Genomic DNA, 17558 nt, shown 5'->3' with positions numbered 1-17558 from the left:
AAAGCGAATTCAGAGTCTGCGAAATTTGGACAAATTTTTATTGAAAATCCGGAGAAAAAGAAGGATAAAAAGCTAATTCAGACTGCGAAATTTGGAGAAATTTTTATTGAAAATCCGGAGAAAAAGAAGAATAAAAAGCTAATTCAGACTCTGCGAAATTTGGACAATTTTTTATTGAAAATCAGGAGCGAAAGAAGAATAAAAAGCTAATTCAGAGTCTGCGAAATTTGGACAAAGTTTTATTGAAAATCCAGAGCGAAAGAAGAATAAAAAGCTACTTCAGAGTCTGCGAAATTTGGACAAATTTTTATTGAAAATCAGGAGAAAAAGAAGAATAAAAAGCTAATTCAGAGTCTGCGAAATTTGGAGAAATTTTTATTGAAAATCCGGAGCGAAAGAAGGAAAAAAAGCTAATTCAGAGGTCAGGAGTGCAGTGAGGAGACCAAACAATTCTCCCTTTTTTGCTGGAAATAAATTGGATTTCTGTGGTTTTTTTACCACAATCTGCTGTGATTTATTTGCTTAATTCTCTTTTTTCCAGGCCACTGATGCTCGCAGAGCTTTCCCTTGCTGGGATGAGCCTGCAATTAAAGCAACATTTGATATTTCTTTGGTGGTTCCCAAAGACAGAGTAGCTTTGTCAAATATGGTAAGTTTTGAAATATTTTCATTAAGTATGCCATTGATAATTAAAATTTTGCCTTGATAACAGCTGGGAATAAAATCTGCAATAAATGAGGAGAGAAACACAAAATTTGATGTCAGGACAAATGTGGTGGTTTTAAAAAAATTTTTTAAAAATAATAAAAATTAATTTTATGTGCTGCTAGATTAAGAGGGACTGGAGAAAAAAATCCTTTTTGAGTTTTCTGTCCAGAACTGTGTGAGGCAGCAAGAATGAAACCCATTTAGAAATTCCATTTTTGGGGCTTTTTTTCCTGTCTTATTTTCAAGACTCTCTTTCCGAAGCTCTTTGTGCCATAAAAAAAACAAATCTTTAGATAAAAAATTCCCCTCCTGGAGCCCCAAAACCCCACTGCTCTGCGTGTCCAGCCCCAAATGTCCCTCCCCAAACCCTGTTTGCCCAGAACGTGGTGGAGCGGCGGCCGTACCCCGACGACGAGAGCCTGGTGGAGGTGAAGTTCGCGCGGTCGCCGGTGATGTCCACGTACCTGGTGGCCTTCGTGGTGGGCGAGTACGACTTCGTGGAGGCGCGGTCGCAGGACGGCGTCCTGGTGCGCGTCTACACGCCCGTGGGCAAGGCCGAGCAGGGCAAGTTCGCCCTGGAGGTAAATCTGAGTCAGGTTGGAGGGGTTTGGGGTCTGGTCACCCACAGAAATCTGGGAGTTTTGGGGTTTTTTCTTGTTTTTTTTGTAGGTTTTTGTTTGTTTTTTCTTGGATTGTGTTGGGTTGTAGACGCGATCTGGGTCTTAGTGCGCGTCTACACGCCTGTGGGCAAGGCTGAGCAGGGCAAGTTTGCCCTGAGACAATCTGAGACAGGTTGGAGGGGTTTAGGGTCTGGTCACCCATAGAAATCTGGGAGTTTTGGGGTTTTTTTGTAGTATTTGGTTTTTTTTTTTCTTGGGTTGTGTTGGGTTGTAGACGCGCTCTAGATCCTGGTGCGCGTCTACACGCCCGTGGGCAAGGCCGAGCAGGGCAAGTTGGGCCTGGAGGTAAATCTGAGACAGGTCTGAGGAGTTTGGGGTCTGGTCTGGAAATCATCTGGTCACAGAAATCTGGGGGTTTTGGTTTTTTTTTCCTAGTTTCAGTCATAATTCCTTAGTTTCAATCCGAATTTCTTAATTGCAGTCACAGTTTCTTAGTTTCAGTCATAATTTCCTTGTTCCAGTCGTAATTTCTTCGTTTCAGTCATAAATTTACAGCTTCAATTGTAGTTTCCTATGTTCAGTCATAAATTCCATAATTTCAGCCATGATTTCTTAATTTCAGTCATGATTTTTTAGTTTTAATCACAATTTCTTAGTTTCAGTCACAGTTTCCCAAGTGTTTCCCAGTGCCAGGTTAACAGAACATTTCTCCTCTCGTTTCTTACAGGTTGCTGCTAAAACTCTGCCTTTTTATAAGGACTACTTCAATGTTCCTTACCCTCTTCCTAAAATTGATCTCATAGCTATTGCAGACTTTGCTGCTGGTAAAGTAACTCGCTTTATTGCTGAAATCGTATTTTATTTGAATTTTTTTATTTAAAAAACCTTTAGGAAGAGGTGTGGATCAATATCAATAAACCTTTGTATTTATTTTATAAAGGTGCCATGGAGAACTGGGGCCTTGTTACTTATAGGTATGATGTTAAAATACTGTCTTTCCCCCTCTTTGTTCATTAATTCCTGGAGTTAATTGGATTCATTTGAGGCAGCCCTAATTGCTGGGTGTCATCCCAAATCAGACAGAGCCAATCCTTTCAACTTTTAGTTTGGTTTGGATGATTTTGGTGGTGGTGTTGCAGCTCAGGAAGGCAAAAATCAGCCACTGGCTGAGGGTTTTAAGTTGAAAAAAACCTTCTTGGCCCCTTTTTTCCCCCCTAAAATCTCCTGACACAGCTGGGAGAGTTTATTTTACTGTGTGGGTAAAATTGGCAGCCACAGAGTAAAGGTGTGGAGATGGGAAAATCAAAACTATTAACTTGCCTTCCTTTGCAGTTTGATTTTTTTTTCCTTCTTCTGATCAAGCTTTTGCATTTTTGTTTGATATTAATTTGTTTTCTGTGCTGGTGGTCAGGAGGATTTCTCTGAATTTTGAACAGCTTCTAAGCTTTGGACTTTCAGTCCTGAAATAATTTGGGATTTCTTCTGCTTAGCTTTGAATTTGACCTTAAAAAAACCAAAACAAATTTGAGCCCAGGTTTTAAATTTTCCCCTGCTTATTGCAATTCTGATGAAATTTGATATTTTATTTCTTGGGGGAAAAAAAAAATAAACATATTTATCCTGGATGAGGAGAATTTTTGGGATGGAGCTGCGAATTTTTGCCCCTTTGTGCTGAGTTTGCTCTGCCCCGTTTGGGGACCTGCAGGCACCATCCTTGGGGAGGTTTTTCCCTGGAATTTCAGCATTCCAGAGGTCCCTGAGCAGGGCTGGGAGGTGCCACAGAGGAGAAATTGCTGCTGGCACCTCTTGGAAGAGCCAGAATTCCTTTGGGAACGCTGAGGGGGGCAGGATCTGCTCCCACCCCGGAGCACAGAGGGAGCTGAGCTTTCAAAAAATGACCCAAGGGGAGCTTTTGGATAAATAAAAACAAAATTTTCCTCCTTCTGCCTGGGTTCTTTTTCTTCCACTTGCATGCCATAAAATAATTCCTGCTCCAGAGCATTCCAGCAGCTGTGGAACTCACCCTGAGAATTTCATGGCTACATTGAAATAGATTTTGGGTTGGTTTTTTTGGTGGTTTTTTTTTTTTTTTTTTCCCTCTCTCTTAGGTAATTTCACCTCCTTTGGGTTGTGGTTTTTTTATCCACCTGGGGTTGTCCCCTTCCCTGCTGAGCTCTGGTTTTCTCTCCACCACAGGGAGACAGCTTTGCTCATCGATCCCAAAAACTCCTGCTCCTCGTCGCGCCAGTGGGTGGCTCTGGTGGTGGGACATGAACTGGCTCATCAATGGTTTGGAAACCTCGTCACCATGGTACCTCAGCCCTCCAAAATCATTTTTTTCATTTCAGTCTGCCTCCTATCCTGCCCAAAATCTGAGTTTGCATGCCCCTAAACAGCAGCACGCTGTGTTAAAATAATTAATTTAATATTTACATTGTGGTTTATGGTACCTAAACCCTCCAAAATCCCATTTTTTATTTCAATATGCTTCCTATCCTGCCCAAAATCTGGGTTTGGGTGCCCTTACACAGCAGCACGTTGTCTTAAAATAATTAATTTAGTATTTAAATGGTAGCTTATGGTACCTTTTAAAAAGGTACCTTTTAAAAATGATTTTATGGTACCTTTTTTATGGTACCTTTTAAAAAAGGTACCATTACTTTTTATGGTATCTTTTAAAAAGGATTTTTTAAAAAATCCCTTTTTAAAGTTCAAATTTACTTCATATCCTGCCCAAAACGTGTGTTTGGTTGCCCCTAAACAGCAGCACGCTGTGTTACAATAATTAATTAAATATTCCCTGGGGATTTTGTCCTTTATCCCTGTTTTTTTTTTTTGTCCCTGCAGGAGTGGTGGACTCACCTGTGGCTTAAAATAATTAAGCAGCACGTTGTCTTAAAAGAATTAATTTAGTATTTAAATGGTAGCTTATGGTAATTTTAAAATGGTACCTTTTAAAAAAGGTACCATTACTTTTTATGGTATCTTTTAAAAAGGATTTTTTAAAAAATCCCTTTTTAAAATTCAAATTTACTTCATATCCTGCCCAAAACGTGTGTTTGGGTGCCCCTAAACAGCAGCATGCTGTGTTAAAATAATTAATTAAATATTCCCTGGGGATTTTGTCCTTTATCCCTGTTTTTTTTTTTTTTTGTCCCTGCAGGAGTGGTGGACTCACCTGTGGCTTAAAATAATTAAGCAGCATGTTGTCTTAAAAGAATTAATTTAGTATTTAAATGGTAGCTTATGGTACTTTTAAAATGGTACCTTTTAAAAAAGGTACCATTACTTTTTATGGTATCTTTTAAAAAGGATTTTTTAAAATATCCCTTTTTTTTAATTCAAATTTACTTCATATCCTGCCCAAAACGTGTGTTTGGGTGCCCCTAAACAGCAGCACGCCGTGTTAAAATAATTAATTGAATATTCCCTGGGGATTTTGTCCTTTATCCCTGTTTTTTTTTGTGTCCCTGCAGGAGTGGTGGACTCACCTGTGGCTGAACGAGGGCTTTGCCTCGTGGATCGAGTACCTGTGTGTGGATCACTGCTTCCCCGAGTACGACATCTGGACCCAGTTCGTGTCTGCTGACTACACCCGAGCCCAGGAGCTCGATGCCTTAGACAACAGCCACCCCATCGAGGTCAATCCTCATTTTCCAGCCTTTCCCCCCCGCCTTTTCCCTGTAATTAAAAAGGGAATTTCGTGGTGGTCGCTGAGCGAAGCGGAATCCGGAGCTGCGGTGTGGGTTCTGCTCTCCCTGAGGGGCTGAGCCACCAAAAAACTCCCTTGGAATTCCCAGTTTTCTAATTCCTAGAGATCTAATTCCTCAGGATTCCAATGGGATTCTAATGTTTTAGGAAATCTCTGTTGAAATAAATTTTGGGAAATGACCTTGTCCAGCATGGCACTTTACAGTGATTCACTCCCTGAGCGTGCCTTGCTCCCTATCCCTGGATTTCACAATCTTAATTTAACAAAAGTTTTGCTGCTTTTGGGAAGCCAAAGATTGAAGGAAGATCCCCAAATTTATCTGATCCAGCAGCAAAACATAACTTAAACCATGTTTAACTTCCAAACCAGCCCTGACCCAACCATATTTGGGGAATTTTTGTTGTCTGGGGGCAGAGATTGCTCTCAGACAATCCAGCAGTAGGAGAGGAGAGAAAGAATCCTTCAGAATTCCACCTCTAAAACTGACTTTCCGTCACATTTTCACCTCTAAAACTGATTTTCCCCTTCAGATTTTCATCTCTAAAATGGACATTTTCCCTCAGATTTTCACTCTAAAACTGATTTTCCCTCAGATTTTCAACTCCAAAACTGATATATTCCCTTAGATTTTCAACCATAAAACTGATGTTTTCCTTCAGATTTTCACCTCTAAAACTGATTTTACCCTCACATTTTCACCTCTAAACTGATTTCCCCTCACATTTTCAAATCTAAAACTGATTTCTCTCAGATCTTCACCTGTAAACCTGATTTTCCCCTCACATTTTCACCTCTAAACCCAATTTTCCCCTCACATTTTCACCTCTAAACTGATTTTCCCCTCAGATTTTCAACTCTAAAATGCTGCCACGAGCAAAATGCAATTTTTTGGCTGCCCAAATCCTTCTCACTGAGGCTTGTGGTGCTTCCCACAGGTCAGCGTGGGCCATCCCTCCGAGGTGGATGAAATATTTGATGCCATTTCCTACAGCAAGGGAGCCTCTGTGATCCGGATGCTGCACGACTACATTGGGGATGAGGTAAAGGAATGACATTTAGAGATTTTCAGGGCTTCTTTTTTTTTTTACAGCTGAAATTACTGGGGTTAAAAAAAAAAAAAAAAAAAAAAAAAAAAAAAAAAAAAAAAGTTGATCTGTGTTTTGAACAACTTCAAGCTCTATTTGAACTTATCTGGGAAAAACAACATAATGGGAAATACAAAACGGATTCATGATTTCAAAGATTCCTTGCCTGGTTCCTGGGGATAAATGCAGAGCAGGAGGATGGGAAATCCCTGTGACATCTCCACTTGTGTATTCCCAGGATTTCCGGAAAGGAATGAACCTGTACCTGACCAAGTTCCAGCAGAGGAATGCTGCCACAGGTAACTGGGTCACTGGGATGGGCACAAAAGTTAATTTTGGACTCAAAACTGCTGGTTTTGCACCTGAAATAATTGAAATTCCAAGAAATTCCTGGCTTGTTCCCAGTTTTATGCCCTGCACAGGGAGGATTCAGCATGCCTGGGGATTTTCTGTCCCTGGAGTGTGTGGCTGAGGTGATCTCCAAGGGCTGAGTTACCACTGAAAAATATTTTACAAATATTCTTTGGTTTGCCAAAAGAGCCTTCTGCAGTATTGATCCTGTGATTAAACAGGCCAAAGTCTGATATTTTTGCTTTTAAACCTTCTATTTTTGTGTATCAGGCACAAATGTGGAAGTGAGGACATCAAAGCTCAATCAGCCAAATCCAATCCATGGTGTTTGGTCAGCGATTTTTGAATAATACATGAAAAAACCTAAAGGGAAATGTTGTTCTCTTTGAATATTTAATGTTAATTTTTGTATCACAATGTGTATTGATTGGGGTTTTTAGCACTAAAGAAGCTGCTTTTCCCCTCTCTCCTCCCTGAGGAGATTTAAACTATTTCCATCTTTTTTTTTTGCCTGTCATCTGTTAAATTTCAACAAAACACAAAAGTGTAAAAGGTGGAGTAAGAACCCAACTTTCCTTATGCTGTCCCTATTAAAACCTGATTCAAATCCTTTTCTCCTGCAGAGGATCTCTGGGAAAGCCTGGAAAAAGCCAGTGGCAAACCCATTGCTGCTGTGATGAACACGTGGACCAAACAAATGGGATTTCCACTCATTTATGTGGAGGCTGAACAGGTAAAAATGGAATTGTGCCTTAATTTTGGATCAAATTGAACAATATTCCCTGGTTTTGGGCATTCCCTTGGATCAGGGGTGGTAAAAATGGAATTGTGCCTTAGTTTCAGATAAAATTCAACAGTATTTCCTGAATTTGAGCGCTGCCTTGGATCAGGGGTGGTAAAAATGGAATTGTGCCTTAATTTTGGATCAAATTGAACAATATTCCCTGGTTTTGGGCATTCCCTTGGATCAGGGGTGGTAAAAATTGAATTGTGCCTTAGTTTCAGATAAAATTGAACAATATTCCCTGGTTTTGAGCCTTGGATCAGGGGAGGCTCCGTGTGGGCACAGCTCTGGTTCCAATGGGGGTGGAGGTGCCAAATCCCTGTGGATTCATCCCAAAACTCCCTGGATGCCTGGAGTTCACTGATTTTGGGAAATGTTTGTAGTGGGGAGGGAATAATTCCACTCCAATTGTGCTTCTTCCACAAGATTGCAGCATGAGGGAGGATCAGGGGCGGGAGCTGCAGTCAGGCCGCAAATCCAGGCCGTGGCTGTTAAAACAGAGCCTTTTTCTGAGGGGAAAAACCCAAATTATTCCATGAAACAGAGGGCAGTGACACACAGGGACTGAAATGAAACGTGCTAATCATCCCCTTTTCTCATTTTCTTGCCTTTTTTTTTTTTTTTTTTTTTTATTTTTTTTCCCTCAGCAAGAAGATGACAAAGTGTTGAAGTTGGTCCAGAAGAAATTCTGTGCCAGTGGACCATATACTGGTAAGAGGAGAGCTGGGAGCAGGAATGGGGCAGGCACAAAACCACAAAATATCCCAATTTTGAAGGGATATTGGTGGTTTTTTGTTGTTTTTCATCCAAAAGCAGCAGTTTTGGGAGCTGAAACAGCCTCAGGCCTGTGTTTTCCCTGGATCCAGGTGGGAAAACCTGAGGAAATCCAAGTTTGGGCCTTTTCCATTTGTGGTTTCATGGAGAGCAGCATTCCTTGTCTCAAAATTCCTTCAAAAATGTCAATTTTAGGGCCAGGGCCCTCTGAGAGCCTGGGGAGCATTTGGTGTATGGTGGTGCTGAATTAAATGAAATAAAAACCCCCCAGGTGGGCACAACTGCTGCTCCCAGCACTGATTCCACTCGCTTGCCATGCTTATCTAATTTGAAATGTTTGGCTTGAAACTTGATTTCAAGATTTTGGGGGTTTTAACTCTAAAACTGTCATTTCCCTTCAGATTTTTAACTCTAAAAGTCACATTTCCCCTCAGATTTTTTTTACCTCAAAAACTGACATTTTTTTCCCCTCAGATTTTTGACTCTAAAACTGATTTTCCCTCAGACTTTTACCTCTAAAAACTGACATTTCAGATGCGGGCCTTTAGATTTGGGCTGTTATTTTCCAGTTGAATTTTCAGCGCTGAACCCGGGCTGTGTTTGAGCTGTTTCTCTGTGTTTTCCACCCAATTTTTTCCTGGTTTTCCCTCTTTTGCAGGGGAGGATTTCCCCATGTGGATGGTGCCCATCAGCATTTGCACGAGCGAGGACCCCACCTGTGCCAAAATGCAGATTTTGATGGACAAACCCGAGCTCACCGTGGTCTTGAAGGACACCAAACCAGAGCAGTGGGTCAAGGTGAAAATGAAAAATTTCATTTTTCATTTCATTTTCAATGAAAAATTTCATTTTTCATTTCATTTTTCATTTCCTTTCATTTTCCATTTTCCATTCATTTCATGGAAAAATTTCATTTTTCATTTCATTTTTCATTTCATTTTCATTTTCAATGAAAAATTTCATTTTTCATTTCATTTTTCATTTCCTTTCATTTTCCATTTTCCATTCATTTCATTTCATTTTCCTCTTCCCTCTTTTATTTCTCTTTCCCTTGGAATTTTGGTTTTCCTCTGGAAAAACTTCTTTTCTTCCCTGTGCTGCTCTGGAGTTTTGGTTCCTTTTCCTCCTCTTTCTTTCCCATTTTCCTACAATGTCAACTGGAATTTTTTGGGAATTAAAGCCTGGAAAAAAACTCTGAAATTAAAAGCAGGATTTGAGTTGAGATGTGGTGGCTTTTTTAGTCATTGTTATCTTTATTATTGCAATCATTGTTATTATTGTCTCATTGCCATCATAATAATTCTAATTATTACAATCCTTATATACTTTATGCCATCTATTATATTCTCTTACTAGAATATATATTTAAATTCCTAACTATATATATATGTTATAAATCTATACATTATTTTTATTATTATAATTAATACACATATATACAATCTATTCATGACTTTAAAATTGTAATTTGTATATTTACATATTAATACATAATTTATAGTTTTTTCTATATATAGTTTTCCTACATGTACTTTTTATATATAAAACACATATATAGAGAGATATATTTTAGATGAATATATGTACAGGCAGATTTTAAATAAATATGAATAAATATAAAGGAAATTTTTAGGTAAGTACAAATAAAAAGCTCTATTGTAGTTAAATATGTATAAATACAAAGACATATTTTAGACACATATTTTTTACAACTATATATAAATATAAATCACATTTAATATAATTTATAAATTTCATTTTATATTACTGTATAACAATAAATGGCATTTTATTTAAATATGTAAACATAACAATTTATTTAAATATACCTAAATATAGAATATATTTTAGCTAAAAATGCATATAAAATATTACATTTTTTGCATGTATACCAAAATAAAGATCTTTTAGATAAATATATATATACACAAAGATATTTTAGATAAATGTCTATAAACATAAAGTTTAGATAGATAAGTATAAATAAAAAGAGATATTTTATATAAATATGTATAAATCCAAAGCCATATTTTGGACACATATACACAATTATATATAAATATAATTCACATTTAATCTAATTACCTATAACAATAAACAACTTTTTATTTAAATCTACAAAGATAACCCGAATTTTATTGAAATCTAGACACAGACAATGTTTCAGCTACAAACACCTAGAAAATGTGGAATTCTTTGCATATATAACAATATAAAGATCTTTTAGATAAATATATAAATACAAAGATGTTTTAGACAAATGCCTGTAAATATAAAGTTTATATAAGTGTCTATAAATATAAAGTTCAGATAAATAAGTATAGATCCAAAGCCATATTTTGGACACATATACACAACTATATATAAGTATAAATCACATTTTCTCTAATTACCAATAACAATAAATAACTTTTAATTTAAATCTACAAAGATAAACTGAATTTTATTGAAATGTAGACAAGCACAGCCATGTTTCAGCTAGGGACACGTGGGAAATGTAGAATTCTTTCCATATATAACAATATAAAGATCTTTTAGATAAATATATAAATACAAAGATGTTTTAGATAAATACCTGTAAATAGAAATGTAAAGTTTATATAAATGTCTGTAAAGTTCAGATAAATAAGTATAGATCCAAAGCCATATTTTGGACACATATACACAACTATATATAATATAATATAAATATATATATAAATATATAAATAATATTCACATTATATATAAATATAATTCACATTTTCTATAATCACCTATAACAATAAACAATTTTTATTCAAATCTACAAAGATAAACTGAATTTTATTGAGCTCTAGAGAAGCACAGCCATGTTTCAGCTAGGAACACCTGGGAAATGTGGAATTCTTTCCATATATAACAATATAAAGATCTTTTAGATAAATATATAAATACAAAGATGTTTTAGACAAATGCCTGTAAATATAAATGTAAAGTTTATATAAATGTCTATAAATATAAAGTTCAGATAAGTATAGATCCAAAGCCATATTTTGGACACATATACACAACTATATATAAATATAAATCACATTTTCTATAATTACCAATAACAATAAACAACTTTAATTTAAATCTACAAAGATAAACTGAATTTCATTGAGCTCTAGAGAAGCACAGCCATGTTTCAGCTAGGGACCCCTGGGAAATGTGGGATTGTTGCTGTGACTGAGCCCTGGTGCTGTTTGTGCTGCAGCTGAACCTGGGCACGGTGGGGTTTTACCGCACCCAGTACAGCCCGGCCATGCTGGAGAGCCTCATCCCGGCCATCAGGGACCTGTCCCTGCCCCCCGTGGACAGGCTGGGGCTGCAGAACGACCTCTTCTCCCTGGTGAGCCCTGGGAATGGGGGGAAATCATCTGGGAATGGGGGAATATCATCTGGGAATGGGGGGAAATCATCTGGGAATGGGGGGAAATCATCTGGGAATGGGGGGAAATCATCTGGGAATGGGGAAATCCTCTGGGAGTGGGGGAGATCATCTGGGAATGGGGAAATCCTCTGGGAATGGGGGAAATCATCTGGGAATGGGGGAAATCATCTGGGAATGGGGGGAATCATCTGGGAATGGGGGGAGTCCTCTGGGAGTGGGGGGAGTCATCTGGGAATGGGGAGAAATCATCTGGGAATGGGGGGAGTCATCTGGGAATGGGGGGAGTCATCTGGGAATGGGGGAAATCATCTGGGAACGGGGGGAATCATCTGAGAATGGGGGGAGTCCTCTGGGAATGGAGGGAAATCATCTGGGAATGGGAGAAATCATCTGGGAATGGGGAAATCATCTGGGAATGGGGGGAGTCCTCTGGGAATGGGGGAATATCATCTGGGAATGGGGGGAAATCATCTGGGAATGGGGGAATATCATCTGGGAATGGGGGGAAATCATCTGGGAATGGGGGAAATCCTCTGGGAATGGGGAAAGCCTCTGGGAATGGGGGGAGTCCTCTGGGAATGGGGGGAAATCATCTGGGAATGGGGGGAGTCATCTGGGAATGGGGGAAATCATCTGGGAATGGGGGGAGTCATCTGGGAATGGGGAGAAATCATCTGGGAATGGGGGGAAATCATCTGGGAATGGGGGGAGTCCTCTGGGAATGGGGAAATCATCTGGGAATGGGGGGAAATCATCTGGGAATGGGGGAAATCATCTGGGAATGGGGGGAGTCCTCTGGGAATGGGGAAATCCTCTGGGAATGGGGGGAAATCATCTGGGAACGGGGGGAGTCATCTGGGAATGGGGGGAAATCATCTGGGAACGGGGGGAAATCATCTGGGAATGGGGGAAATCATCTGGGAATGGGGGGAGTACTCTGGGAATGGGGGAAATCATCTGGGAATGGGGGGAAATCATCTGGGAATGGGGGAAATCATCTGGGAATGGGGGGAGTCATCTGGGAATGGGGGGAAATCATCTGGGAATGGGGGATATCATCTGGGAATGGGGGGAAATCATCTGGGAATGGGGAAATCATCTGGGAATGGGGGGAAATCATCTGGGAATGGGGAAATCATCTGGGAATGGGGGAGAAATCATCTGGGAATGGGGAAATCATCTGGGAATGGGGGAGAAATCATCTGGGAATGGGGAAATCATCTGGGAATGGGGGGAGTCCTCTGGGAATGGCAGGAAATCCTCTGGGATCGGGGGGAAATCCTCTGGGAATGGGGGGAAATCATCTGGGAACGAGGGGGGAAATCCTCTGGGATTACGGAAAATCATCTGGGATTGGTGAAAAATAGTCTGGGAATGGGGAAAAATGATCTGGGAATGGGGCAAAGTCATCTGGAATAGAGAGAATCCTCTAGGATTGAGAAAATCCTTTGGGATTGAGAAAATTCTTTTGGGACTGGGGCCAAATCCTCTGTGTATGGGACAAAATCCGTTGGGATTGGGGCAAAATCTTCTGGGAATGGGGCGAAATAAATTGATGAGGAAATAATAAAATCAGATTAATCCCTTGTTTTTCTTAATAATCCTTAAAATAAATTGATGAGGTATTACAAAATGGGATTAATTTCTGTGTCTTGCTAATAATCAATAAAATAAATGGATGAGCTGTTATAAAATGAGATTTTTCCTAATAATCAATACAATAAAGTAATGAGCTATTAAAAAATGGGATGAATCCCTATGTTTTCCTAATAATCAATACAATAATGTGCTGAGCTATTAAAACTCAGATTAATGCCTGTGTTTTCCTAATACCCAATAAAATAATTTGATGAGCTATTATAAAATGGGATTTTTCCTAATAATCAATAAAAAAAATAGATGAGCTATTAAAAACTGGATTAATCCCTGTCTTTTCCTAATAATCAATAAAATAAATTGATGAGCTATTAAAAACTGGATTAATCCCTGTCTTTTCCTAATAATCAATAAAATAAATTGATGAGCTATTAAAAACTGGATTAATCCCTGTCTTTTCCTAATAATCAATAAAATAAATCGATGAGCTATTAAAAACTGGATTAATCCCTGTGTTTTCCTAATAATCAATAAAATAAATTGATGAGCTATTAAAAACTGGATTAATCCCTGTGTTTTCCTAATAATCAATAAAATAAATTGATGAGCTATTAAAAAATCAGATTAATTTCACTATTTTACTGATTATTAAGAAAAAAAGTGATGAGCTATAAAAAATGGGATGAATCCCTGCATTTTCCTAAACACCAATAAAATAACGTGCTGAGCTATTCAATAATGGGATTCATCTCATTTTTTTTTCCTCTTCCCCAGGCCCGAGCTGGAATCATCAGCACCGTGGAGGTCCTGAAAGTGATGGAAGCTTTTGTGAACGAGCCCAACTACACCGTGTGGAGCGACCTGAGCTGCAACCTGGGCATCCTGGGCACGCTCCTGTCCCACACCGACTTCTACGAGGACATCCAGGGGTTCGTCAGAGACGTCTTCTCCCCCATCGGGGAGAGGCTGGGCTGGGACCCCAAACCTGGAGAGGGTAGGAAAGTTCTGCTGGGGCTGGCAATCTGCTTGGGGTGGGGAAAAACCAGCAGGGGATTGGGGGAAACTGCTGGGAAATTCAATTTCGGGTGGGAATAGGGCAGCAGGGGATTGGGGTGGGGAAAATCCAGCAGGGGTTTGGGGGAAACTGCTGGGAAATTCAGTTTGGGGTGGGGAAAAATCATTAGGGGTTTGGGGTGGGTAAAAACCATCAGGGGTTTGGGGTGGGGAAAAACCAGCAGGGGTTTGGGGGAAACTGCTGGGAAATTCAGTTTGGGGTGGGAATAGGGCAGCAGGGGTTTGGGGGAAACTGCTGGGAAATTTAGCTTGGGGTGGGGAAAAATCATCAGGGGTTTGGGGGAAACTGGTGGGAAATTCAGCTTGGGGTGGGAATAGGGCAGCAAGGGATTGGGGGAACTGCTGGGAAATTTGGTTTGGGGTGGGGAAAAACCAGCAGGGGTTTGGGGAAACTGCTGGGAAATTTGGTTTGGGGTGGGGAAAAACCAGCAGGGGTTTGGGGGAACTGCTGGGAAATTCGGTTTGGGGTGGGGAAAAATCATCAGGGGATTGGGGGAACTGCTGGGAAATTCAGCTTGGGGTGGGGAAAAACCATCAGGGGATTGGGGGGAAACTGCTGGGAAATTCAGCTTGGGGTGGGGAAAAACCAGCAGGGGTTTGGGGTGGGTAAAAACCATCAGGGGAATGGGGAAAACTGCTGGGAAATTCAGCTTGGGGTGGGTAAAAACCATCAGGGGATTGGGGGAACTGCTGGGAAATTCAGTTTGGGGTGGGGAAAAACCATCAGGGGATTGGGGGAAACTGCTGGGAAATTCAGCTTGGGGTGGGGAAAAATCATCAGGGGTTTGGGGGAAACTCGGTTGGGGGAAATTCAATTTGGGGGTGGGGAAAAAACATCAGGGGTTTGGGGGAAACTGCTGGGAAATTCAGCTTGGGGTGGATAAAAATCATCAGGGGTTTGGGGTGGGGAAAAACTATCAGGGGATTGGGGGAAACTGCTGGGAAATTCAGCTTGGGGTGGGGAAAAATCATCAGGGGTTTGGGGGAAACTCGGTTGGGGGAAATTCGATTTGGGGGTGGGGAAAAAACATCAGGGGTTTGGGGGAAACTGCTGGGAAATTCAGTTTGGGGTGGGAATGGGGCAGCAGGTGATTGGGGGAAACTGCTGGGAAATTCAGTTTGGGGTGGGGAAAAACCAGCAGGGGTTTGGGGGAACTGCTGGGAAATTCAGCTTGGGGTGGGTAAAAACCATCAGGGGTTTGGGGGAAACTGCTGGGGAATTCAGTTTGGAGTGGGAATAGGGCATCAGGGGATTGGGGGAAACTGCTGGGAAATTCAGCTTGGGGTGGGGAAAAACCACCAGGGGATTGGGGGAAACTGGTGGGAAATTTAGTTTGGGCTGGGGAAAATCCAGCAGGGGATTGGGGTGGGGAAAAACCATCAGGGGTTTGGGGGAACTACTGGGAAATTCAGCTTGGGGTGGGAATAGGGCAGCAAGGGATTGGGGGAACTGCTGGGAAATTCAGTCTGGGGTGGGTAAAAAGCATCAGGGGTTTGGAGGAGCTGCTGAGAAATTCAGCTTGGGGTGGGGAAAAACCAGCAGAGGTTTGGGGGAAACTGCTGGGAAATTCAGCTTGGGGTGGGAATAGGGCAGCAGGGGTTTGGGGGAAACCGCTGGGAATCTTGTGTCAATAAATTATCTGGGATTTGGAGGGAAGTCGGAAGAGAAGGGAGGACAATGAGGCTGAAAGAGGCTTTCAGGGGTGTTTTTATACTTAAAAAAATCCTCAGAACAACCAGTTAAGAGTTCCAATGGAAAAAACTTTTCCTCCTTGTCATTGATAAAAATTCCCTGCTTAATTTTCCCTCTGCTGGAGGGCAGGAAAATTCTTGGATTACAAGGATGGAAATTCATGTGTGTGTGTGTGTTTACCTGTCCTGGTCAATTAATTGTGATTAAAATTCCTGATTTAGCTTAGGTTCCAGCCCTGCCTGTTGGGTTTGGGCTGGAATCCTCTTGCTGTGAAAAAAAATCAATTTATTCCCTAAAACAAGAGGGACAAAAGGCCTGGATTCTCTGGATATCCTCAGGGATTATTACACAGCTAAAATAAAGCTTCAGTGCTGAGTTTTGTCTCTCAAATAATCCCATTTATCTGTTCTTTCTCTCTCCTAGACCCTCCTGAGGGGTTTGGTTTTGGGAAAATTGGGAACAGCTCCCCAATAATCCCATTTTTCTCTTTTTTCCTCACTCCTAGACTCTCCTGAGGGATCTGGCCTTAGGAAAACTTGGAAAAACTCCCAAATAATCCCGTTTTTCTTTCTTTTCTCACTTTTAGACCACCTAGATGCCCTCCTGAGGGTTCTGGTCTTGAGAAAACCGGGAAAAGCTCCCAAATAATCCCATTTTTCTCTTTATTCTCTCTCCTAGGCCACCTAGATGCCCTGCTGAGGGGGCTGGTTTTGGGAAAACTGGGAAAAGCCGGGCACAAGGCGACGCTGGAAGAGGCCCGGCGCCGCTTCAAGGAGCACGTGGAAGGGAAGCACATCCTGTCTGCTGACCTGAGGAGTCCTGTAGGTCCTGGGGGGCTTTGGGCTCCCCAAAATCTGTCCCCACCCCCTTGGCAGGTGTATTCCAAAGGGTAGGGAATGAGAGGGGAGCAGGGTGGGAAATTGGAGCCTCCCTCTTTTTGTCATCCTGCTGGTTTTTCTGCTTTTGGAATCGCCAAAATCCTCCTGAAATGGAGGAAAACATCAAAGAGTTGAAGCATCTCTCCACTGCAGAGTTAAAAGCCAGGAGGGAGCAGTGCTGCTGCTTCCAGATGTGGGAATTCCAACCCAATTCCATAAAAATGCCTGCATTTCCAAAAGTGTGATGGGTTTTTTTGTTCTGGTTTGCTCCCAGGTCTACGTGACTGTGCTGAAGCACGGGGACAGCTCCACCCTGGACACCATGCTAAAGGTGGGTGCTCACTCTCCAAAACCCCACATTTCCCCCCAAAAAATCCCTCTGGGCTGGGATTTATCCACACCCAGTCCCTGGGGATGTGAAATTCCCTTGGGAATTTACACACTGGTGAAAAATCACTATTCATTGGAATTAACAGCACCACCAGCCAGGCCAATTTGTCCCTGATTAGATTTGGCGAGTAATTAGCAGCTCTGGCACCCACAGAGGGCTCATTAGGCGTGGAATTAATGATGAATTAATATTTGGATGTGTTTCCCCCTGCAGCTGCACAAGCAGGCCGACATGCAGGAGGAGAAGAACCGGATCGAGCGCGTCCTCGGAGCCATCTCCCAGCCAGAGCTGATCCAAAAAGTTCTCACCTTTGCACTTTCAGTGAGTTCCCTTCCTTTGGGATATTCCTGGGGAATTTCCCTCTGGATTCCCTCAGCTTCAGGGCTGACCCTGCAGGAATTCTCCTCGTGGGTCAAGCTTTGAGTTGTGCCTTCAGAGTTCTGGGGAAATTCCACGTGAAGAAAAATCTCAGCCAGTTGGGTTCAAATTAAGAAAAAT

General features: G+C 41.1%; 1 protein-coding gene across 1 annotated transcript in view; it reads left to right on the top strand.

The window, feature by feature from the left end:
- The window catches only part of NPEPPS (aminopeptidase puromycin sensitive), a 37755-nt gene that overhangs the window by 16257 nt on the left and 3940 nt on the right, over positions 1-17558 (top strand). The window contains exons 5-20 of the mRNA XM_053999976.1: positions 542-649; positions 1089-1289; positions 2056-2152; positions 2269-2302; positions 3525-3639; positions 4805-4969; positions 5976-6080; positions 6364-6424; positions 7100-7209; positions 7908-7971; positions 8693-8832; positions 11252-11386; positions 13799-14018; positions 16470-16612; positions 16944-17000; positions 17274-17381. Coding sequence (XP_053855951.1) covers positions 542-649; positions 1089-1289; positions 2056-2152; positions 2269-2302; positions 3525-3639; positions 4805-4969; positions 5976-6080; positions 6364-6424; positions 7100-7209; positions 7908-7971; positions 8693-8832; positions 11252-11386; positions 13799-14018; positions 16470-16612; positions 16944-17000; positions 17274-17381 — 1863 coding nt within the window. The remainder of the gene's footprint in view (positions 1-541; positions 650-1088; positions 1290-2055; positions 2153-2268; positions 2303-3524; positions 3640-4804; positions 4970-5975; positions 6081-6363; positions 6425-7099; positions 7210-7907; positions 7972-8692; positions 8833-11251; positions 11387-13798; positions 14019-16469; positions 16613-16943; positions 17001-17273; positions 17382-17558) is intronic.

The sequence above is a fragment of the Vidua macroura genome, chromosome 27 (assembly GCF_024509145.1).
Source record: "Vidua macroura isolate BioBank_ID:100142 chromosome 27, ASM2450914v1, whole genome shotgun sequence".
NCBI classification, from domain to species: Eukaryota; Metazoa; Chordata; class Aves; order Passeriformes; family Viduidae; genus Vidua; species Vidua macroura.
This window is presented reverse-complemented; position numbering and strand designations above follow the sequence as displayed.